The sequence below is a fragment of the Thamnophis elegans genome, chromosome 3, assembly GCF_009769535.1.
Source record: "Thamnophis elegans isolate rThaEle1 chromosome 3, rThaEle1.pri, whole genome shotgun sequence".
NCBI lineage: Eukaryota > Metazoa > Chordata > Lepidosauria > Squamata > Colubridae > Thamnophis > Thamnophis elegans.
Genome location: NC_045543.1, coordinates 149,017,588 through 149,041,874, shown reverse-complemented (window position 1 = coordinate 149,041,874; position 24,287 = coordinate 149,017,588). Strand labels below are relative to the sequence as shown.

Here is a 24,287-nt window from a genome sequence, read left to right as displayed (position 1 = left end):
ATAAGTCTAACTGCTATTGCTACTGCTATTGCTATTTATATCTATATCTCTATCTCTACCTATATCTATCTATCCCTCTCTCTATCTCTCTACCTATACCTATCTCTCTCTATCTCTCTATATATATCTATATGTATATCTATATATCTATATATTTATATATCTATATATCTATATATCTATATTAAAAAGAGCCGAGGTGGCGCAGTGGTTAAATGCAGCACTGCAGGCCACTTCAGCTGACTGCAGTTCTGCAGTTCGGCTGTTCAAATCTCACCGGCTCAAGGTTGACTCAGCCTTCCATCCTTCCGAGGTGGGTGAAATGAGGACCCGGATTGTTGTTGGGGGCAATATGCTGACTCTGTAAACCACTTAGAGAGGGCTGAAAGCCCTATGAAGCAGTATATAAGTCTAACTGCTATTGCTATTGCTATTGCTATTTATATCTCTATCTCTATCTCTACCTATATCTATCTATCCCTCTCTCTATCTCTCTACCTATCTCTCTCTCTCTCTCTATCTCTCTCTCTCTCTATATATATATATATCTATATGTATATCTATATATCTATATATTTATATATCTATATATCTATATATCTATATTAAAAAGAGCCGAGGTGGCGCAGTGGTTAAATGCAGCACTGCAGGCTACTTCAGCTGACTGCAGTTCTGCAGTTCGGCTGTTCAAATCTCACCGCCTCAGGGTTGACTCAGCCTTCCATCCTTCCGAGGTGGGTGAAATGAGGACCCGGATTGTTGTTGTATGCTGACTCTGTAAACCGCTTAGAGAGGGCTGGAAGCCCTATGAAGCAGTATATAAGTCTAACTGCTATTGCTATTGCTATATTCCAGTATCTGTGAGGATGTCATAAAAAAAGAGGAGATCAACCTCTTCTCCAAAGCACCGGAAGGCAGGACAAGAAGCAATGGATGTAGAGTGTATCGTTGTAAGGTGATGACCAGCAGGATGCTTTCTATTAAATCTGTCACAAAATAAAATAAAAAGGGTGCTTAAATAAAAGCCCAGCTTCTCAAAAAAACAAAAACAAAACAGAGAATTCCGTTGTAATCCTGCAGACTTGAAGCTTTCAATAAAATGAACCTCCAAAACGTATGGGAACAATCTAGCTCCGGGGTCCTCAAACATTTTAAACAGGGGGCCAATTCACGGTTCCCCAGACTGTTGCCCCCCCCCGGGGATGGGTGGGCGTGGCTATGTGGTCATGTGACTGGATAGGCGTGGCCAATTTAACAGTCCATTAAACAACGCACACAAATTAAACGTTACTTTGTTTTGCTTCTGGGGGTGTTTTATTTGCTTTTGGTTGCCTTTTCTTTTTCCTAGATGGTTTTGTCAGTTGTTTCAGAGTCTCGTGGTGCCACTTCCGGAAACTCAGCTTGGCAGCAATTATTCCCAGCCCCAAAGAGCTTCAGAAATCTCTCTCTCTGCCTCTGTCTCTCTATGTCTCTCTCTCTGTCTCCCTCTTTTTCTGTCTCTCTCTCTCTGCCTCCCTCTCTGTCTCTCCCTCTTTCTCTATCTCCAGTTGTTTAGGAGTCTCGTGGTTCCACTTCAGGAAACTCAGCTTGGCAGCAATTATTCCCATCCCCAAAGAGGTTCAGAAATCTCTCTCTCTGCCTCTCTGTCTAACTCTCTTTCTTTCTCTCTCTGTCTCCCTCTCTCTGTCTCTCTTTTTCTGTGTGTGTCTCTCTGTCTCCTTCCCTCTTTCTGTCTCTCACTCTCTTTCTCTCTGTCTCTCTGTGTGTGTCTCTCTATCTGTGTCTCCCTCCCTCTCTTTCTCTCTGTCTCCCTCTTTCTGTCTCTCTCTCTCTGTCTCCCTCTTTTTCTCTGTCTCCCTCTTTCTCTATCTCCAGTTGTTTAGGAGTCTCGTGGTTCCACTTCAGGAAACTCAGCTTGGCAGCAATTATTCCCAGCTCCAAGGAGATCCAGAAATCTCTCTCTCTGCCTCTGTGTCTCTCTCTCTAACTCTCTTTCTTTCTCTCTCTGTCTCCCTTTCTCCCTCTCTTTCTCTGTCTCCCTCTCTCTGTCTCTCTTTTTCTGTGTTTGTGTCTCTGTCTCCTTCCCTCTTTCTGTCTCTCTCTCTCCCTCTTTCTCTATCTCCAGTTGTTTCGGAGTCTCGTGGTGCCACTTCAGGAAACTCAGCTTGGCAGCAATTTTTCCCAGCCCCAAGCAGCTTCAGAAATCACTCTATCTCTGTCTCTGTGTGTGTCTCTCTCTCTTTCTCTCCGTCTCCCTCTTTTTCTGTCTCTCTCTCTCTCTGCCTCCCTCTCTGTCTCTCCCTCTTTCTCTATCTTCAGTTGTTTAGGAGTCTCGTGGTGCCACTTCAGGAAACTCAGTTTTGCAGCAATTCTTCTCAATCCCAAGGAGCTTGAAAAATCTGTCTCCCCCCCTTCTCTGTGTGTGTGTGTGTGTATGTATGTATGTATGTATGTATGTGTGTGTGTGTGTGTGTGTGTGTGTGTATATATATATATATATATATATATATATATATATGTATGTATGTGTGTGTGTGTGTGTGTGTGTGTGTGTGTGTATATATATATATATATATATATATATATGTATGTGTGTGTGTGTGTGTGTGTGTGTGTGCGCGTGTATTTTGGAGGCGAGGGAGGTGAAAAACAGGCCATTTTTGCCCGTTTTTTGGCCTCCTGGGGTGTCTGTGCACCCCATTTTTCACCTCCCCCGCCTCCAGAATGTCTCCGCAGGCCAAAATGGTTGGCCTCTCCTTTCAGTTCCAGCCCGTGGGCCTCGGGGAGGTGAGTCCTGCGCTCGGCCAAAGGGTGCGCGGGACGATGTGTGGGGAGGGCAGCCTCGTGGTACTGCGTGGGCCAGGTTAATAGCATTCATCCAAAAAGCTCTTAAACGCTGTGGCCCCCGGGAGTTTCAGAAGGAGAGTGTTCTGACCCCCCCCCCTCGTTGCACACCAAAGCACACTCCGAGCCAAAGATACTTTACGCAATTTATTAATAGACAGACAGGTCCTTGGCAGCAAACCGGCACGGACAAAAAGAGCCGAGGTGGCGCAGTGGTTAGGGTGCAGCACTGCAGGCCACTTCAGCTGACTGTTATCTGCAGTTCAGCGGTTCAAATCTCACCGGCTCAAGGTTAACTCAGCCTTCCATCCTTCCGAGGTGGATGAAATGAGGACCCAGACTGTGGAGGCGATATGCTGACTCTGTAAACCGCTTAGAGAGGGCTGAAAGCCCTATGAAGCGGTATATAAGTCTAACTGCTATTGCTATTGCTAGACAAGCAATCCAGCCTGCCAAGCTCACACTAATGTTCTCCGACATTAGTTCCTGCGTTGACTTCTGCAAGAGGGGCGTGTGCACAAGCAGTCTTTTTATAGTCTGGAGAGGAGCCTAATGACCACCAGCTGAGTGCAATTACCTCCTGTAAATGCGCAACTGTTCTTGACGCCTATTAGCTCTTCGGTGCCGGGCATCCAGGAACAACTCACTACTGGCTTCCGGATCACTCTCCCTTGTCTCCTCCCCACTGGGCCAAGGCTCAGACGTCACCTGTTGGCCAACCAGCCTCTCTGCGCTCTGCTCGGAGTCGGAACCGTGTCCAGGGTCCTCCACATCCTCCAGAGCCAACTCATAGGGCCCCTCGCTGTCAGAGTCTGGTGGCAGCTCCAACGGTTCCTGCTGGGCCACAACAGAAGAGAGACGTGGCATCATCTCCTGTCATTCATCCCAGCTTATCCTGGAGCTTCTACCACTGGAGGCAGGTCCTTTGAGGGACCTTCTGCCTAGGACCTCATCCAGAGGTCCTAGCAAATGGACAGAGCAAGAATCAGAGTCCACCTGTAAGAGCTTTTTGGGGTGAACTCAGAAAGTCCATTTCTGGGTAGGCCTTCCTCCACATGGCACCTTCCGGAGGTATGCACTAACTCCCAGAATGTGGGCTCCTTGATGCTCTCGGAGCCTGGTTGTTTTCTTGGAGATGTGACCCAACTAGGAAACATCATCATCAGGGCTAACAGGCAGAGGGGCTGGAGGGGGATTGTGGGGTCTTTGGTGCTCTCTGAGCTTGGTTTTTTTCTTGCAGACGTTTCACGACCCAACTAGGGAACCTCATCAGCAGTACTGGAAGGAAGAGGGGGTTGTGAAGAGGAGGAGGAAAATGTGGAGTGTTTGTTGCTCTCTGAAATTGGTTGTTTTCATGCAGGTGTTTCATGGCCCAACTAGGCAACATAATTAGGGCTAGAAGGATGTGGAGCGCAGGAGGAGGAAGAAAAGGACTATGGGTCCTTAGTGCCCTCTGAGCTTGCTGGTTTTCTTGCAGACGTTTCACGACCCAACTAGGGAACATTATCAGGGCTAAAGGGAGTGGGGGTTTTCATAGAGGAGGAAGAAAAGGACTGTGGGGGTCCTTAGTGCCCTCTGAGCTTGGTTGCTTTCTTGCAGACGTTTCACGACCCAACTAGGGAACATCATCAGTGCTAGAAGGAAGAGAGGTTGGAGGAGGAAAGATTGTAGGGTCCTTAGTGTTTTCTGGCCCTCCTTGTTTTCTTGCAGGCATCTCGTGACCCAAGTAGGGAACATCATCAACGCTACAAAGAAGTAGGGTTTGCTCTCTATTTATACACAGGAGCTTATCCTGCATAAGCTGGGAGCAAACCTCAACCTCCCTAGCACTGATGATGTTACCTAGTTGGATGGTGAAACGTCTGCAAGGAAACAGCCAAGCTTGGAATTCTGGGCGTTGAAGTCCACCCACCTTTAAGGGGCCGAAGTTGAGAAATGTTGCTCATAAGACTTGAAAGAACAGCAGTGAAACATCTCCCCAAATATTCCCACGGGAGGAAGTTTATTCTTTGGCAGAGAGGAAGAGATGAGCCTCTCGGAGGGTGCCTTGCATGTCCTCGTACTCGGCAAGTCTGCAGGCCTCAGTGAGGGTCAGCCAGCGGAAGGCCTGGTGCTCTGAAGAAAGCTTGACCTCCGTGTCCTGGTCCTTCAGCTCGGCCAGCCAGTAGACCACCGTTTTGGGTTTGCCTCTGACGACGTAATTCAGTTCCTTCTTAAAGCCTTCCAGGATGGTGAACTGGGCGGAGGTCAGCCCAGCCTCTTCCTGGGTCTCTCGCAGGGCTGTGCGAAGGTCATCTTCCCCGGGGTCCACGTGGCCTGAGGAAAGAAGACAAAGCAGGGGGTTCAGAACAGGACAGCCCCCCCCTCCCCACGTGAGATTCTAGAGCGACGTGGCAAGATGGGTGGACTTCAACTCCCAGAATTCCCCAGCTAGCATGCTTTCTTGATATGCTGGCCGACTTTGGGCCAATCACCAGGAGATGGAGAGTTCTAGTCCCGCCTTTGGCGTGAAAGCCACCTGGGTGACTTTTGGCCAATCACTAGGAGACAGAGACTCCTAGTGCCACCTGAGCCATGATAGCCAGCTGGGTGACTTTGAGAGTTCTAGTCCCGCCTTAGGCATGAGAGCTGACTGGGTGACTTTGGGCCAATCACCAGGAGATGGAGAGTTCTAGTCCCGCCTTTGGCATGAAAGCCATCTGGGTGATTTTGGGCCAAGCATCAGGAGACGGAGAGTTCTAGTCTCGCCTTTCGCACGAAAGCCACCTGGATGGCTTTGGGCCAATCACCAGGAGATGGAGAGTTATAGTCCCATTTTAGGCATGAAAGCCAGCTGGGTGGACGAGTCCCTCTTTCTCAGTCAAACCCTGGGTAGTGGAAACAGGAAGAGGAAGGAGTATTAGGCATGTTTGCTCCCTTTAGCTACCTATAATATATATTTGTTTTCGTAGATTTTCACAGGTGTAGATATACTGGTCTTGTTGTATTCGGGTCTTTTCCCATGTAAGATTGAGATTGTCTTGGCAATGTTTTGGCGAGGATTCACTCGCCATCTTCAGGCTGGGTTTTGGGCTTTCTATAAATCTTGGTGGGGGAGTGTGTGGAGTGCTGCCAGCACTCCACCCCCCCCCCCCCCAAGATTTACAGAAAGATGGCAGCTCCGACCAAGCTTTAAGCCCAAAATCCAGTCTGAAGATGGTGAGTGAGACCTCACCGAAACGTTGCAAAGGCAATCTCAATCTTACACGGGAAAAGACCCGAATACAAAAAGACAAGGATATCTATCTATCTATCTATCTATCTATCTATCTATCTATCGATCGATCGATCGATCGATCTATCTATCGATCAATAGATAGATAGATAGATAGATGATAGATAGATAGATAGATATGTATGTATGTATTTACTGTCACAACCCCTGGTATGCCCAAATATGGGAGGAGGCCTACTGCTTCCTTTCTCTGTCTATCGGCTCGTCACAAGAGACCATCCAGATAGAAACCTAATATGGATGGTCTCTTGTGACGAGCCGATAGACAGAGAAAGGAAGCAGTAGGCCTCCTCCCATATTTGGGCATACCAGGGGTTGTGACACTAAATACATACCTATTTCCCTGGCTCAGCTGATAAAGGAGGAGGACCTTGTGGCTTAGTGGTTAACACATCTGCCTAATATGTAATACAGCCCAGGTTCGAATGCCAGTAAGGGTATGGCTAGCTGATGAGAGCTAAATAGCTTGAAATAGATCTATACTAGTCTCCCTTTGCTTATTTATCAGCATAAATACAACACACACACACACACACACACACACACAAACACACACACACACACACATATATGTATAGTATTGTATAGTAATAAATATAATATAATATAATATAATAATAATATAATATAATATAATATAATATAATATAATATAATAATATAATATAATATAATATAATATAATATAATATAATATAATATAATATAATATAATATAATATAATATAATAATATAATATAATATAATATAATATAATATAATATAATATAATATAATATAATATAATATAATATAATATATATAACATATAATAAATGATTAAAATTGAAGAAAATAAACAAGAGAAAACAAGGTGGTGTCTTAGCAGGTGCGAAGGATGGCAAACAAAGCATTCTAAATTATACCTTATAACCTTCCAAATGGGATAATAATAATATAAGAAGGGCAAAGAAAAAGAATAATTATGTGAATGTATATCTATAATCTGTATGTAAGAGAACAAATGACAGTAAAAATATTTAGCACAATATAGGTAAATAATATCTGGTCATAAGTAGCTAAGTTTAAATAAATAAAGAATTGTACATAAAAATGGATAACGAACAAGGAGATTATGAACGCAAGATAGAAATGTATAGTAGGGAAAACACTAACTGCAAAGAAACCGATTCGGAACTGCGGTATGATATACGATGGAACTTATTGTTCCTATGTTGTTTTTAATGTTATGTGTTTGTTTTTGTTGATGTGTTTATGTGTTTAAAATAAAAAAATTCATCCACAAATAAAATAAAATAAAGTTGAAGAAAATAGAGAGGAGGAACCGTCTCCAGAGCTGAAATCCCAAAATGTAGCTCAGTGTTTTTCAACCTGGCTGACTTTAAGATGGGTGGACTTCAACTCCCAGAATTCCCCAGTCAGCATGCTTTCTTGATTGGCTGATTCCCCCCCCCCCCTGCCTCCCAGGAACATCTCAGCAGCTCTACATCTATTGAGAACTGCAGAGCTCCTTCAGACAGCAGAGTGAGTGACGCACCTTTTGGGGGTGTCCAGTGATGGGTGCCATATGAGGTTTGCAGAAGGAGGTACTCAACGTGGCCGTCCGCACATGCCTTGGGTAACCGCCTGAAGATAATCAAGCCACAGGCTCTTAAGCTCATGATGCTCTTACCCAAAAGGAACACAAAGGAGGCGGGTTAGCCGAGGGACAGCTCTGAGATAGGGGGCAGAGCAGGCCACCCCACAACCTGGGTGGAGTCAAAGGCAAGAAATAGACCTGAAGGCTCCATTCACCAAAGACGTTTCACAAGCCTTAGCACTGATGACGTTATCTACTTGGGTCATGAAACGTCTGCAAGAAAACCACCAAGCTCGGGGAGTACTAAGGACCCCACTTTCATCCTGTTGGATAGCCATTTGTCTGGAACGCTATAGGGTTTCATGCCTGGGCAGGGGGTTGGACTAGAAGACCTCCAAGGTCCCTTCCAACTCTGCTATTGTATTGTATTGTATCCTCCTCCATTCCACAATCCCCTCTCCTTTTTGACCTTGATGATGTTATCTAGGTAAGTAGTGAAATGTCTACAGGAAAATAACCAACCTCAGAGAGCACCAAGGACTCCACAGTTCAACCCTGAGCTACAAATATTTACTCCTGTCTGTCTGTCTGTCTGTCTGTCTGTCTAATTAATACTAGACCAACAATAAAGCAGTAAGCAACACCTTAGTCAAGGAGCTACCAAAAGCCCTTCATGGTATTGGATCTGGGTACTTGAGAGACCGCCTGCTGCCAATTACCTCCCACAGACCCATTAGATCTCACAGGGTTGGCCTCCTCCGGGTGCCATCTACCAGCCAATGCCACCTGGCTATTACCCGGGGGAGGGCCTTCTCTGTGGCAGCTCCGGCCCTTTGGAACGAACTCCCCGCAGGGATTCGGACCCTCACCTCTCTCCAGGCCTTCCGGAAAGCCGTCAAAACCTGGCTTTGCCGGCAGGCCTGGGGGTGATGAGTTCCCCTCCCCTCTCGACATGTATGGTTGTGACTGTTGTCTACTTTTATTATTTGTATTTTGTCTTTTTATGTTCCCCTTTTTTCCCCCCTTGAATTGTTCGCCGCCTTGAGTCCTCCCAGAGAAGGGCGGCATAATAAAATTCTATTCTATTCTATTCTATTCCATCAACACTGACATAAGTTACTAGTACATAAAGAGAGAGCAAATCCCATTCCTTTCTAGCCCTGGCGATGTTCCCTAGTTGGGTCATGTAACGTCTGCAAGAAAACCACCAAGCTCGGGGAGCCTCAGAGTCCATGGTTTTCCTCCTCCTCCACTCCACAATCCCCACTTCCTTCTGGTACTGATGACGTTACCTAGTTGGGTCGTGAAATGCCCACAAGGAAATCAAGCTCAGAGAGCATTAGAATCCATGGTCCTCCTCCGTCTCCACTCCCTTCTAGCACTGATGATGTTGGGCAGTGAAATGTCTGCAAGAAAAACCACCTAGCTCAGAGAATACTAAGGACCACAGCCAGTGGTGGGTTTCAAAAATTTTTGGAACCTACTCTGTGGGTGTGGCCTCCTTTGTGGGAGTGGCTTGCCGGCCATGTGACCTGGTGGGAGTGGCTTGCCGGCCATGTGTTTTCTCTCTCTCTCTCTCTCTCTCTCTCTTTCTCTTTCCTTCCTTTTGTCTCTCTGTCCCTTTTTTCTTTTTTTCTTTTTTTAGATCTTGGGGCGAAGGGAAAGGACGCGACAAGAAGTATGAGGAAAGTGACTTTTATTCAGCTCATAGTGGAAACGATTCGACGAGGCGTATTTCGCGCCCTACATTTATACCCCCAGGTTTGAGTGAGGGACCAATGGGGCGTCGAGTAGCTCGACCAATCAGGGCGAGGATTGGACCGGCTCTGCCCGGGAACCAATCAGGAAGAGTCCTTTGTAGCTCGACCAATCAGGGCGAGGATTGAGCCGGCTCTGCCCGGGAGCCAATCAGGAAGAGTCCTTGTTCGCGCGCTTGTATTTCCCGCGCTAGTATTCAACACCCCTCCCCCCCCAGTCATAGAGTTCCTTTAGGAGGGGCAAACATAGTCTTGTAGGTAGGCGGGACGGTGGCGTTCTCGTCCCGATCTCCGTGGTTCCCCGGCGGTCGTCGACGGGGGGGGGGGGCCGCTGGCGGAGGCGTGTCCGTGGTGGGGGCTTGAGCCGACGGCGCGGCCCCGCGAGAGGGCACTGGCTCCGGGTCCCGTGCCCGATGTCCGTCCGCCTGGGGTGGCGTCTCTGTGGCCAACGGGGTGTCTGGTAGGGGTGTAGGTTCAGAGTCTCGAGAAAGGCTCCGCGGAAAGGAGTAACCAGCTGGGGTGCGCCTGCCCGGAAGGTTCGCGACGGCTTGACCCCCGTTCGCCGGGTGGAAACGGTCCGTGGGGAAAGGAGTCAATGGGGGTGGCTCCTGTTGAGAGCAGATTTCTGGGAAGCTGGGGCCGTCTCTTTCCGCAGGAAGGCGACGCCTTAACTGGTCCACGTGTCGCCTCCATTGTGTCCCGTCGGCCAGGCCGACCCTGAAGGAACAGGGGCCGGTCAGAGCTATGATGGTTGCGGGAACCCACCGTGGATCCCCGGAAAAGGAACGGGCCCATACAGGATTCCCTAACTTAAACGCGTGGGACGGAAGGGCCCCCAGGTTGCTTGGCGGATCTCCTGCGTAAAGTGGATGGAGCCTGTCTAGGGGGGTTCGCAATCTCCTACCCATCAAGAGCTCCGCGGGACTTTTGTTGGTCGTTGGGCAGGGTATGGAGTGCTGGCTCAAGAGATAGGCCGCTACTCTTTCTTGCCAGTCGCCCTGGTCCATGCGGCCCAAGGCTTCTTTTGCTGAGCGAACTGCGCGCTCCGCCCGGCCGTTGCTAGCTGGGTGATAGGGGGCTGTGGCCGCGTGTCTGATCCCCTGTTCGGCCAGGAATTCTTGGAACGTGGTGGAGGTAAACTGGGGCCCGTTATCGGAGACTATCACATCCGGTAACCCATGGGTAGCGAACATCTTACGGAGGGCCCTTACTGTACTCTCTGCTGTGGTGGAGGTCATGATTACTAGCTCCACCCACTTGGAGTAAGCATCGACTACTATCATGAAGTTCCGGCCGTGGAAGGGGCCGGCAAAGTCGATGTGTAAACGGGACCATGGGCCTCTAGGGATCTCCCACTCTCGAGGGGCGGCTATGGGGGAATTCGGCCTAGAGTTTTGGCAGATCCTGCATCGGCCTACGTAGTCTGCGATTTCTGTGTCTAACAAGGGCCACCATACGTAGCTACGGGCTAAGGCTTTCATTCGTGCTATGCCTGGGTGGTTTTTGTGGAGTGCGGGCAGGATTCGTGCTCGTAGGGCTGTAGGGATCACTACCCTATCCCCCCAGACAAGGCAACCCCCGTGAAGGGCGAGTTCAGCCTGTCGCACTTTGAATGGGCGGAAGTGTTCCGCTACCCTTTCCGTGGGCCACCCCCTCAAAACCCATGAAGCGACCTGAGATAGGACGGGGTCAGCCTTTGTGCAGGCTGCCACGTCCGTGGCAGAAACGGGGAGGTCGGATTCGGCAATGGACAGAACAGAGAGCGCGGGCACGTGGGCTGTGTCCGTCTCTGGCAGGGGGCAGCGGCTCAGGGCGTCTGCGTGTCCTAGCTGTTTGCCCGGACGGTATAACAGCGTATACGAGTACGCCGTTAGGAACTCTGTCCAGCGTGTCATGCGGGGGGACAAGATGGGGGGAGTCGGCTTGTCACCCGCCAGTAGCCCCAGGAGGGGCTTGTGATCCGTGACTAGGGTGAACTTTCTACCATAAAGGTAGTCATGGAACCGCTTAATGCCGGACACTGCAGCCAGGGCTTCTTTATCGATTTGGCTGTAGTTCCGCTCCGTGGAGGAGAGTGTCCGGGAATAGAAGGCTATGGGGGCTTCTGAGCCGTTTGGGAGGACGTGGCTCAGCACCGCCCCTACGCCATAGGGGGAGGCATCGCAAGTCAGAATTAGAGGCATCCTATCGCTGTACTGGATTAGGACTGCCGATGAAGTTAAAATATCCTTTATAGCCGCGAACGCGTGCGCTTCACGGCTACCCCATTTCCAGGCTGCTGACCGGTCAAGTAGACGGTGTAGCGGCTCAGCTAGTGACGCCTTGTGGGGGATAAAAGGGGCGTAGAAATTTAAGAGCCCCAGGAATGCTTGTAACTCCGCCCTAGAGGTGGGTGCGGGTGCATTTTTGATGGCGGCAACTTTGGAAGGAGTGGGGTGGATGCCTTGGGCATCAATGAGGAACCCCAGGAATTCAACTTTGGGAACTGCAATTTCGCATTTGCTGCGCTTTAATTTCAGTCCCGCCTCCCTGAAACGTGTGAGGACCTCCCGCAGCGTTTTCAGGAGCTCCGAGTGGCTGGGGGCTGCGACCAGGACGTCGTCGAAGTAGGGAACGACGCCTGGGAGCCCGTGGAGCAACCGCTCCATGAGGCTCTGGAAAATCCCAGGGGCGACCGAGACGCCGAATTGCAGACGGCGGCAACGGAAAGCTCCGCGGTGGGTGACGATAGTCTGGGCTGTAGCCGCATCGTCGTCTACGGGGAGCTGCTGGTAGGCCTGTGCCATGTCTAGCTTAGCGAAAATGCGGCCCTGTCCTAAGGAGTGGAGTAGGTGCTGTACTACGGGAACCGGATACGGGTTTGCCTGTAGGGCCAAATTGATGGTCGACTTGTAGTCGGCACATATTCTCACCGATCCGTCGGGTTTGACCGGGAGGACTATGGGGGTTTCCCAGCGGGCGTGATCTACGGGCTCGAGTACCCCTTGTTCAATTAACTTATCGAGTTCCGCATCTACCTTTGCTCTCAATGCGAAAGGGACCCTGCGTGCTTTTAGCCTAACCGGGGCGACCTGAGGATCGAGGCAGAGAGAAATGGGGGTACCCTTGTAACAACCCAATTTCCCGTCGAACACATCTGAGAACTCGTCTAGGACGCTATCTACGGGGAGGGAAACTACCCTGTGCACCCCTTCTATGGTGAGGCCCAAAGCGGAGAACCATTCTAACCCCAGGAGAGCGGGCAGGTTGTTCCTTACGACTAAAACTGGGAGTTTCCCTTTAAAATTTCCATATTCCACCCGGATGTGGTATAACCCAGCTGTGGGAATCCCATTTCCCTGGTAATCTAGGAGGGAGACCCTGGCGGGGCGCAGCTTTCTCTGGGGGACCCCGGGGCAAAGGCGGGAGAACAAAGCCCAAGATAGGAGAGAACGGGATGAACCGGAGTCCACCTCCATTTGGCAAAGCTGACCTTCGAGACGGACGGCGGTGCTTATTTTCCGGTGGCCGGCGGGAACGGGGGATGCCTGGTAGACCACGCAGTCGGCGCTGGGGGGCTGGTAGGTTGAGTGGCAGTCCTCCGTGCGCCTCGCGGGACGTGGCTGCTGGCGGCGTGGTGGTGCCGGGCGCTGGTCGCTGGGCTGCATAAACGACGGGGCTGGCAGGGGAGCCCGGCATACTCTGGCGAGGTGTCCTTCTCCTTGGCAACGGCGGCAGACGGCAGAACGGTACGGGCAGGCTGTGCGGCTGTGGCGGCCGCCGCATCCGCGGCAAGGTGCGTTTGAGGCCGGCTGAACGGGTGCCGGTGGTTGCTGGGGTGGCCTCCGTTTGGGCTGCAGCCTCATCTGGCCGACGATTTCCTCCTCCTCCTCCTCCTCGTTTTCGGCAGGGGAGAGGTCGACGACGAGGTTCGTCTGGGCGAGCGGCCCCGCGACGGTTTGTGCGGGGGGGTTTAGCTGGAGGCGTTCCATGTCGGCCGTGGATTGCTCGGAGAGTTCGGCGGCTCGCGCTATTTCCACGGCTTGCATCAGGGTAATCTTGTGATTCCGGAGCAATCGGCCGCGTAAGTGTGCGTCGCGGACCCCGCACACAAATTGCTCCGCAAGGTTTTCCTCCAGGTCTGCAAAATCGCACTGGGCGGCCACAGTGCGCAAGGCCTCCAGAAATTGGCTAATGGATTCATTAGCCCTTTGTACTCGGCGGCGGAAAGCGAAACGGCGTGCAAATAAAGAGGGTGAGGGAGCGTAGTGGTTCCTCAGCCTGGACATCAGCTCGGCCCACCCAAGTTTGTATGCTGGCCTCGGGGCGGCCAGGGCTCTCGCAGAGGCGAACATGGACGGCTCACAGCAGGACAGGAAGAAGCTGCATTTCTCCTCATCGGTCTGAGCCTGGTTTTTCGAAGCGATCAGGTAACACTCGAACCGCTCCATGAATCCGTCCCATGATTCTCCGGTGGCTCCGCCGAATGGCGCGAAAGGAGGAAGCGATGACGCCATCGTGGTGTGGGGCCGGAGAGGGGAGAGGAAGGACGAAGAAAAATTCGCGTTCGCTGCCGGAGTTCTCGGTCTGACGATAGCGTTCTGGCTGGTTCAGACGCGGTGGCAGCTGGCTGTTCTTCTTCGTGGTCGCGGGAATCGGCATCCCACCTTCGTCGCCAGTTTTAGATCTTGGGGCGAAGGGAAAGGACGCGACAAGAAGTATGAGGAAAGTGACTTTTATTCAGCTCATAGTGGAAACGATTCGACGAGGCGTATTTCGCGCCCTACATTTATACCCCCAGGTTTGAGTGAGGGACCAATGGGGCGTCGAGTAGCTCGACCAATCAGGGCGAGGATTGGACCGGCTCTGCCCGGGAACCAATCAGGAAGAGTCCTTTGTAGCTCGACCAATCAGGGCGAGGATTGAGCCGGCTCTGCCCGGGAGCCAATCAGGAAGAGTCCTTGTTCGCGCGCTTGTATTTCCCGCGCTAGTATTCAACATCTTTCATCTCTCTCTCACTCTTTTTCTTTTTTTTCTTTATTTCTTCCTTTCTTTCTCTTTCTCTCTCTCTCTCTCTGTGTCAGTCTGTCTGTCTGTCTCTCTCTCTCTCTCTCTGTGAGTGGTGGGTTTCAAAAAAAATTGGAACCTCTTCTGTAGGTGTGGCCCGCTTTCCGGGTCCACTGGTGGAACCTAACCGGTTCGGTAGATTTGACGAAGCGGTTCTACCGAATAGGTGCGAACTGGTAGGAACCCACCTCTGGACCACACAATCCTCTTCATCCTCCTCCTCCTCCTCCTCCTCCTCTCTTCTCCACCAATCCCACTTCCTTCTAGCACTGGTGTTGTTACCTAGTTGGGTCATGAAACGTCTGCAAAACAACTACAAAGCTCAGAGAGCACCAAGGACCCCACAGTTCAACCCTGAGCTACAAATATCCTCTTCTAGTGATCCTTTTCACAAGGTTCAAGGTTCATTTTATTTATATGCCGCACTATTCCCAGTGGGACTCAGGGTGGCGCACAAACCCAAAGGAGGGGAAGGAAAACTCAAGAACTACAACAAAAAGTACAGGGAATTTAAAACAACCAACAGCCACACGCTTCGAGAGGGGAACTCATCAACCCCAGGCCTGCCGACACAGCCAGGTTTTGACGGCTTTCCGGAAGGCCTGGAGAGAGGTGAGGGTCCGAATCCCTGCGGGGAGTTCGTTCCAAAGGGCTGGAGCTGCCACAGAGAAGGCCCTCCCCCGGGTAGTAGCCAGATGGCATTGGCTGGTAGACGGAATTCGGAGGAGGCCAACCCTGTGTGATCTAATGGGTCTGTTGGAGGTAATTGGCAGCAGGCGGTCTCTCAAGTACCCAGGTCCAATACCATGAAGGGCTTTATAAATGACAACTAGCACCTTGAAGCGTATCCGGAGACCAATAGGCAGCCAGTGCAGCTCGCGGAGGATAGGTGTAACGTGGGTGTACCAGGGTGCACCCACAATCGCTCGCGCGGCTGCATTTGGGACGAACTGGAGTCTCCGAATGCTTTTCAAGGGCTGCCCCATGTAGAGCGCATTGCAGTAGTAAGTATGTAAGTGGCTCAAAGTCACCCATTGAGGGCCAAAGTTGAGAGGGGTGTTGAACCTGGGTCTACTTATGCCAGGTGGTCGGCAACCTTAAACACTCAAAGAGCCATTTGGACCCGTTTCCCACAGAAAAGAAGACACCCGGAGCCCCCCAAAACCCTTCCCATGCCTATTTCCTGAGCAGCCACAAAACTAGCATATGTAGTGGAATTAAACATTGTTTGTTTCTGAAACTTTTCTTGGATTTATCCAAGGCTGGCCTAACAGGATCAAAAAGCTCCATAAATCGCATGCCAGCGAGTGGCGCACATTGGCGGTTGTGACGCATAAATTGGAGCGGCAGGGAGCCGCAGCAGAGGGAATGAAAGAGCCACATGCGGCTCCGAAGCCACAGGTTGCCCGGCTGGTGACTTATGCCATAATTATTAAACCACTACACCACAAGGGCTGTATTGGGGTTGATGCAAGGCCCTCCCTCCCAATTCACAGCTTTCGGATCTGGGTTTCTTTACCGGTTAAGCTGGGATCCACCTTCCTGTTGCAACCTTTGCTGCAATTCTAACAGCAATTCGTATTTTTAATATTAATATCAATGTGATTGCAAGCAGATGCACTAAAACAGGGTTTCTCAACCTTGGCAACTTGAAGATGTCCGGACTGCAACTCCCAGAATTCCCCAGCCAGCGAATGCTGGCTGGGGAATTCTGGGAGTTGAAGTCCGGACATCTTCAAGTTGCCAAGGTTGAGAAACACTGCATTAAAACAACGCACAATTTATAGGGAGCTCAGCTGAACAAAAGCCATCAGCCGAGCAGGAAACCCCCAGGCTGAGCCCCCAGCCCCCTGCAAGCCCGGCGGACCCCACTGAGAACCCCGGCATACCTGTCCAAGCAGTCCTGCTTTAAAAACAACAGCATGAACAGGTTCCTGAAAGCTGGACTTCAACTCCCATAATGCCACAGTCTTGTGAGCCTAGGATTACGCTGGGTGACAAATTGTGGGAGTTGAAGTTCAGCAGTTCCGAGACTTCCGATTGGGCAAGGCACAACCCGGCAGTATTGAGAGTTTTTTTTTCCAATTGGCTTTCATTCTTGTCAATCTCAACGTGGTCACCTTCTCGACCAATCACAATCATGCTGTCAACTGTTGGTACAACTGATGCTTCCTGCTTACACCCCCTGAGGCGATTCCATCCAATCAGCGAGCGACAACGACAAGAAGGCGTGGCCGATGTGGAGTATAGAATTATGATTGGATAGTTTGACAGATGGGGAGAAGACCACTAGAAAGGTAGAGTTTCAAAGACGGTCTCTGCGGCTGCTGCCGCTTTCTGTGCGCCTTTTTCCCGCTCCTTTTTCCCTCCCCCTTTTTGATTGGATAATATAGGCCCCGCCTACTTCCGAGGACATCGTTTTATTGGACGGCTGAGCTGACGTAAACGGCGCGCCAAAGCGGCGCGAGGGTTTGAAGCCAGGCTTGGTCGCGTCGTCATGGAAACGCGGCCTCGCCGGTTCTTTCCTCACCGCGCTGGGAGTGAGAGAAGCTTCGGGGGATTCGCGGAAGCTCCGCTGCGGGAGACAGTCAGACCAAGGGACAGTTTGCCGGGAGAAAGGCCAAGGAAGGAGCCCTCCGGTAAGAACGGTGGCGTGAAAAGGACGCGGTTCCTCGCCGATCCAGGCTTCGGCCCTGTTGTCATAGCAACGGGCTCGCAGCGTAGAGCCTGAGGCGTAAATAAAAACAACAACAACAACAATAATAATATAATTAAGATAGAAACTGTGACAGTTTAAAAGTGATGCTTCCCTTCCCGCTGGATTTTTTTTCCTTCCCTGTTTTAATCTACAGGTAGTTCTCGACTTATGACCACAATCGGGTCCCACATGTCTGTTGTTAAGGGAGACCTTTATTAAATTGTTATAAATACATATTATTAATAACAGTTATGAGATCATATAATTGTGAATGTATATATGAAATTGATAAAATTGAAATAACTTTAAAAAAAGATTCATAATTTCTCCAATAATGTGCAAATAGATTCATACATTAAACAATATTAATCTCATTTGATTACTATTAAATAATTCTGCCATTAAATTGTTATTAAGTGAATTTTGCCCATTTTACAACTTTTCTTTCCTTGGTTGTTAAGTGAGGTTGATGTTAGTGAGCCGGTTGCTAAGTGAATCCAGCTTCCCCATTGACCTCCTTCGTCAGAAGGTCACAAAAGGGGATCGCGTGACCTTGGGACACAGCAATGGTCGTAAGTATGAACCAGTGGCCAAGCGCCTGAATTTTGATCATGGGGATGCTACAAAGGTCGTAAGTGTGAAACTCTCTTTTTTCTTTCACTGCCATTGTAACTTTGAATGGACACTAAATAAACTGTTGAAAGTCGAGGACTACCTGTATAAGGTTGTTTAAAGTGTGTATGTGTGGGGGGGGGGGGGGATGCAGAAAGTCCTGGATAGGATAGTCTTTATTGTCATTGTACAACATAAACACAACGAAATTGGTTGGATGGAAAAGTCCTGGAATCTCGAGGGGAAAGGTGAAAAATGTATATTTTCCTTGTCTAGTGTGGGATTCATTGTCTAGTTTTGAAATAAACACCAGCCAAAAACTTCCAAGAGAAAACAATAGCAATTTTATTTTCTGCTTTGCAAAGTGGGTGAACCACACACACACACACACACAGCTACAGTGGACACACCTTCAATCATCAATACATTCTCTTTATATTCCCTATTGCTCTATATCAGTGTTTCTCAAGCTTGGCGACTTTAAGTCCTGTGGACTTCAACTCCCAGAATCCCCCAGCCAGCTCTCGCTGCCTGGGGGATTCTGGGAGTTGAAGTCCACAGGACTTAAAGTCGCCAAGGTTGAGAAACACTGCTCTATACAAATTTACCTCCCAATGTCAGGGTTCCAAGTAACACCCCCCAACGAAAGAAGACTCTGAGGCTTGAGATTCCTCAAAGTTCCATTTTATTACAGATTGGTCATATTGGCACATCTGGGAAAACCCGAATCTGAAAGCTTCCAGATTTTCCCCACCCAAAAGAAAGTACAAGTCCCTGCCCAGCCACCACATGTCCATCACATGTTCCAATCAGGTACCATCCAAAACTGGAGATGCGTGGAAGTCCCAATCGGCTCAAATACAGGTAAGGATGGCGGGCAGGTGGGCCCTCTGGAGCACCGTACCGGAACTGTACCTGGTGCTCCCAGCAGGCACCAGTACATCCGTACTGGGACGTACCGGTCGTATCCCACCACTGGTTTTAGTATAGCTTGGGCCTCTGATCCTAGTTCCTATATGGCGTTTCCAAGTGTCAGCCTAAGAGATTTACACGCTAGTACAGTGACGGCTAACCTTTTTGTTAACCCATAATGCAATGCGTGTGTGTGACCCCCCCCCCTGCACACTCCACCCTCATGCATGCGCACACAAACCCCTGTGTGCACCCCACACATACACTCGTAACCCCCTCATGTTCCCCCTTGCATGTATGCGCGATCCTCACATGTGCCCCTCGCATGCATCTCCCACATTTATTTATTTATTTATTAGACTTATATACCGCTTCATAGGGCTTTCAGCCGTCTCTAAGCGGATTACAATTTTTTTTAACAAATTGAGTCAGCAACTTGCCCCCACAGTCCGGGCCCTCATTTCACCCACCTCGGAAGGATGGAAGGCTGAGTCGACCTTGAGCCGGTGAGATTTGAACCGCTGAACTGCAGATCACAGTCAGCTGAAGTGGCCTGCAGTACTGCACCTTAACCACTGCGCCACCTCGGCTCTTTTATGCTTCATCATTGGAGGTTTTAAAGAAGGTATCAGACAGCCCCTTGTCTGAAATGGTGTAATGTCTCCTGCTTGAGCAGGGGGTTGGACTAGAGGACCTCCAAGGTCCCTTCCAGCTCTATTCTGATTGATTGGAAACGTGGCACGACAAAACCGCGCTCGACTAAAGCGCGTGAACTGCAGATCACAGTCAGCTAAAGTGGCCTGCAGTACTGCACCCTAATCACTGCGCCACCTCGGCTCCTCATGCGTGCATGGCAGAGACCCAAAAACCAGCTGGCCAAAGGGAGGCATGCGCGGTGGAGCTGAGCTGGGGCGATGTCTCACGTGCCTTTAGAGAGGGGTGTACATGCCACCTGTGGCATGCATGCGATAGGTTCGCCATCACGGGGCTAGTATGTCTTCTGTGGTTTCAGTAAAAACCATAGGCTCCGTTTCCTTTGAGCATTTTGAAAGGTCACTAAATGAACTGTTGTAAGTCGAGGATTATCTGTATTAGGTTGTTTAAAGTGGTGGGGTTAGGTTTAGGGGGAAAAAATGTATAAGTCCTGGAAGGAATAAAAGTCCTGGAATCTTCGGGGAGTATCAAGGAAAAGGAGGGAATTGTATGTTTTTCTTGCCTACCAATTACTGAAATGCATTTTCCTTTGGGGGCAGCGACAGGGAGCCATGAATAGAATAGAATTCTTTATTTGGCTAAGCGGCTTTAGGCACCCAAAGAATTTGTCTCTGATACAGAGCATCCACAGTACAGATGTCAGGCCTGGAAGCCACATTAGGCCATGGATCTTCAGGCCTGCCGCATTTCGTGCTGTGGGAAACTGGGAGTGGGGATTACATGGAGTGAATAGAAATATAGTCAAAATAACATTCCTTTCCTCGAGAGTCAAGGCCATGCTGCCCTGCACCTGGAGGGGTGTGACTGGGAGTATCTCCAGTTAGGACGGTGCATTGAGTGGACCATGTGATGGACCTGTGGGTGCTGGGCAAGACTGGGACTCCCTTTTGGGTGGGGAAAACCTGGAAGCTTTCAGATTCGGGCTTTGCCAGATGTGCCAATATTGACATCTCTAATAAAATGGAACTTTGAGGACTGCCCAGCCTCGGAGTCTTCTTTTGTTGGGGATGTTACTTGGAACCCTGACATTCACCCGAATCTGGACAACAGATAGTCCTCGACTTACGACATTTAATTTAGTGACTGTTCAAATTTACAATGGCACAGAAAAAAGTGACTTATGACCCTTTTTCACGCTTACGACCATGGCAGCATCCCCAGGGTCACATGATCAAAATTTGGACGCTTACCAATTGGCTCGTATTTATGACAGTTGCAGTGTACTGGGGTCACATGATCCACGTTTGCGACCGTCTGACAAGCAAAGCCCTTGGGGAAGCCAGATTCACTTAACAACTGTGTTCCTAACTTAACAACTTGCAGTCTGTCCGTCTCTCTAAATTAATTCAGGGAGTCGAGCCGAGGTGGCGCAGTGGTTAAATGCAGCACTGCAGGCTACTTCAGCTGAATGCAGTTCGGCTGTTCAAATCTCACCGGTTCAGGGTTGACTCAGCCTTCCATCCTTCCGAGGTGGGTGAAATGAGGACCCAGATTGTTGTTGGGGGCAATTTGCTGACTCTGTAAACCGCTTAGAGAGGACTGAAAGCCCTATGAAGCGGGATATAAGTCTAACTGCTATTGCTAGTCCCCAACTTACAACAGTTCGTTTAGTGACCGTTCAAAGTTACAGTGGCATATCTTATCCGTGATATCTGTCACAGCTATTTTTTCATAGCCCGAAGGGGAAAAAACACAAATTGTGGTCCAAGGACTCTTTACTCCAGCTCAAGAATGAAGCAGTTAAAAAGTCATGAATGCAATGGTCTCCTTTCCTTTATGTAGCACGATAATGAAGGAAGCATCCTTGGACTTCGGGATGCTCTGTTGACAGGAAGGAATTTACTATTTTCAGCTTCCTGGGACAACCCATCTTCTTTTACTCAGACACCAGGAAAATGAGAGGCTTCCAGACACCACCCCCACCTCCCCATCAGCTGTTGCTTTAAAGCAAATGCTCTGTATCCCTTGTGGTGCAGAGGCTTCTCCAGTGAGATCACCAGGCTAAGATTAGCATGAGGTTCAGTTGCTTTTACAGATGCTCCTTGACTTACGACCGCGGTTGAGCCCAACGTTGCTGTTGCTAAGCGAGGCCTTTGTTAAATGAGTGTGGCCCCGTTTTACGACTTCCCCCACCACATTTGTTAATTGAATCATTGCGGTTCTTAAATTAGTAGCTCAGTTGTTAAGTGAATCTGGCTTCCCTGGGTCTCAAAAGGGGATTGTGTGACCTTGGGATCCAGCAACAGTCATAAATATGAACCAAAATATGAATTTTGATTATATGATCGCAGGGATGCTGTAGAAGTTGTAAGTGTGAAAAACGGTCATAAGTCACATTTTTTCAGTGGTGGTGTAACTAAATGGAAGGATTCTAAAAGGATGCCAGTGCCCAGCTGTCTGCAAGGAGTATAAATCCTTCCATTCCCCACTATCCTGTCAGAGCTGAAGAAGCTTCTTGGATGAGAAGTGAAACGGCTTCAGAAGAAAAACCAAGAAAATCCACTTACGGTACCTCCTGAAAAAGCATCTTTGGGACAACCATGTCCTGGAATGATGGAGAATCTCTACAGACTTTTATGGGAATATAGCAATAGCAGTAATAGCAGTTAGATTTACATACCGCTTCATAGGGCTTTTAGCCCTCTCTAAGCGGTTTACAGAGTCAGCATATCGCCACCAACAATCCGGGTCCTCATTTCACCCACCTCGGAAGGATGGAAGGCTGAGTCAACCTTGAGCCAGTGAGATTTGAATCGCCGAACTGCAGATAACAGTCAGCTGAAGTGGCCTGCAGTACTGCACCCTAACCACTGAGCCACCTCGGCTCTTGGCTAAGAAGTTAGCAGTAGTTCATGGCTGTGTCGTTTTCTTGAGAAGAGATCAGTCAGGTGGGCATTCCTCCATGGAAATGGCAGGTATTCCCCAACTTACAACTGTTCTTTTAGCAAACATTTGAAGTTACAAAAACACTGAAAAATGTGACTTACCACCAGTTCTCACACTTAGGACTGTTAGTGCATCTCAGAATCACATGATCACGATTCAGACTCTTGGCAAGCGCCACGTGCTTAAGGATGGTTGGGGCATCCCATGGCTGGCTACTCACGGTCACTCATGCCCTCGTCACTTCCCGTCTTGACGACTGCAACACGCTCTACATGGGGCTGCCCTTGAAGAGCATCCGGAAGCTCCAGTTGATGCAAAATGCAGTGGCCCGCATGGTTTTTTTGCAGACCCCATGTGCACATGTATCACCTCTCCTGCGGGAGCTGCATTGGCTGCTGATTTGCTTCCGGGGGCGATGGGCCAGCTCTGGCCATAGGTTGATGACTGTCTGTAAGAAGAGGGATTATACAGGTAGTCCTCAAGGTATGACCATAATTGAGGCCCAAAGGTGCTGGCTGTCACCTTTAAAGCCCTCATGGCTGGGCATCAGGTGGTCTGAGGGACCGTCTCTTGTCGGTCACATCTATCTGACCCTTCAGAGTGGGGAGGGAGGGAATGCTGCGGGTCCCATCCCCGAGGGAGATACACCTGGTGGGACCCAGAAGAAGGACCGTCTCCAGGGTGGCTCCCTCTCTCTGGAACATTATCCCCCCCGAGATTAGAATGACCGCCTCTCTGACAGTCTTCCAGAAGGCGCGAAGACCTGGTTCTGCCAGCAGGCCTGGGGAACCCAGAGCAGGATGGAGCCCATCAAATGGCTCGTGTGATATTTTGTTGCCAGGCTGGGGAGTTATTTTATTATATTATTTTATTAATTTCTTATATGATTCTCTCTTATTAGTTTTATTGTTTTTTATATGATGTTTTCATATTCTTGTAAGCCACCTTGAGATGCCATGTGCAAATAGACGGCAATATAAATCTCATAATAAAATAAAATAAATAAAAGTCAAAGGGGAAGCCAGATTCACTTAACGACTGCCCAACTCATTTTACAACTACCTTACTTAGTAATAGAAATTATTACTATTACTTATGGCCCAAGTCTGGCCATAAGTTGATGACTGTCTGTAAGAAGAGGGACTATACAGGTAGTCCTCAACCTATAATTGAGGCCAACATTTCTGTTGTTAAGTGAGACGTTTGTTAAGTGAGTTTTGTTCCGTTTTACGGTTTATTTTGCCACAGTTGTTAAGTGAATCACTGCAGTTGTTAAGATAGGAACACAGTTGTTAAGTGAATCTGGCTTCCCCATAGATTTTGCTTGTCAGAAGGTCGCAAAAGGGGATCGCCTGATCCCGAGTCACAGCAAGGGATGTAAGTGTGAACCAGTTGCCCGGCCTCTGAATTTGGATCACCTGATCATTGGGATGTTGTGAAAAATGGTCCTATGTCACAGTTTTTCAGTGCTGTTGTAACTTTGAACGGTCACTAAATGAACTGTTGTACTGTACGTCGAGGACTACCTGTACTGGTCTAACTGGAGAGTGGTTTATTCTTTCCTCCCTCCCCATGATCGGAAATCTGTTACGATGAGATTATTTCCTGGGTATTTTATTGCCCTCAAAGTTGAGAGGGGAAATGTAGGGACAGTCCTGAACTTACAAGAGTTCTTTTAGTGACTGTTCAAAGTTACAACGGCCCTGAAAAAAAGTGACTTATGCCCTTTTTTCACACTTATGACCATTGTGGCATTCCCAGGGCCACATGATCAAAATCTAGAGCAGTGTTTCTCAACCTTGGTGACTTTAAGTCCTGTGGACTTGAACTCCCAGAATTCCCCAGCCAGCTATGCTGGCTGGGGGATTCTGGGAGTTGAAGTCCATAGGACTTCAAGTCACCAACGTTGGGAAACACTGATAGAGGCTTGGCAACTGATTCATATTTATGACAGTGGAAGTCTC

At 49.2% G+C, this 24,287-nt stretch overlaps 1 protein-coding gene across 3 annotated transcripts; it reads right to left on the bottom strand.

The window, feature by feature from the left end:
- Positions 1-4,202: 4,202 nt before the first annotated feature.
- Positions 4,203-16,522, bottom strand: LOC116505345 (bis(5'-nucleosyl)-tetraphosphatase [asymmetrical]-like). Of its 3 annotated transcripts, none has more exons than XM_032212528.1 (3): positions 16,391-16,522; positions 7,657-7,745; positions 4,203-5,160 (listed from the first exon to the last, which is right to left on the bottom strand). In XM_032212528.1, exons 1-3 carry the CDS (start codon positions 16,423-16,425, stop codon positions 4,847-4,849), a joined length of 438 nt encoding a protein of 145 aa, XP_032068419.1. In that variant the 5' UTR covers positions 16,426-16,522; the 3' UTR covers positions 4,203-4,846. The 3 variants fall into 3 exon arrangements, with proteins under 3 accessions (XP_032068419.1, XP_032068417.1, XP_032068418.1); XM_032212526.1 differs by having other exon boundaries at positions 7,657-7,784; positions 16,391-16,518; XM_032212527.1 differs by having other exon boundaries at positions 7,657-7,867; positions 16,391-16,492.
- Between the last annotated feature and the right edge of the window lie 7,765 nt (positions 16,523-24,287).

Coding starts and splice junctions, on each gene's coding strand:
- LOC116505345 (XM_032212526.1), bottom strand. CDS start 16,425: ATGCTGTTGTTTTTAAAGCAGGACTGCTTGGACAG. Junction 7,785..16,390: donor AAGCAGGACTGCTTGGACAG/GTATGCCGGGGT, acceptor TTTGGGTAAGAG/CATCATGAGCTTAAGAGCCT. Junction 5,161..7,656: donor TCACTGGACACCCCCAAAAG/GTGCGTCACTCA, acceptor TTCTTTCCTCAG/GCCACGTGGACCCCGGGGAA.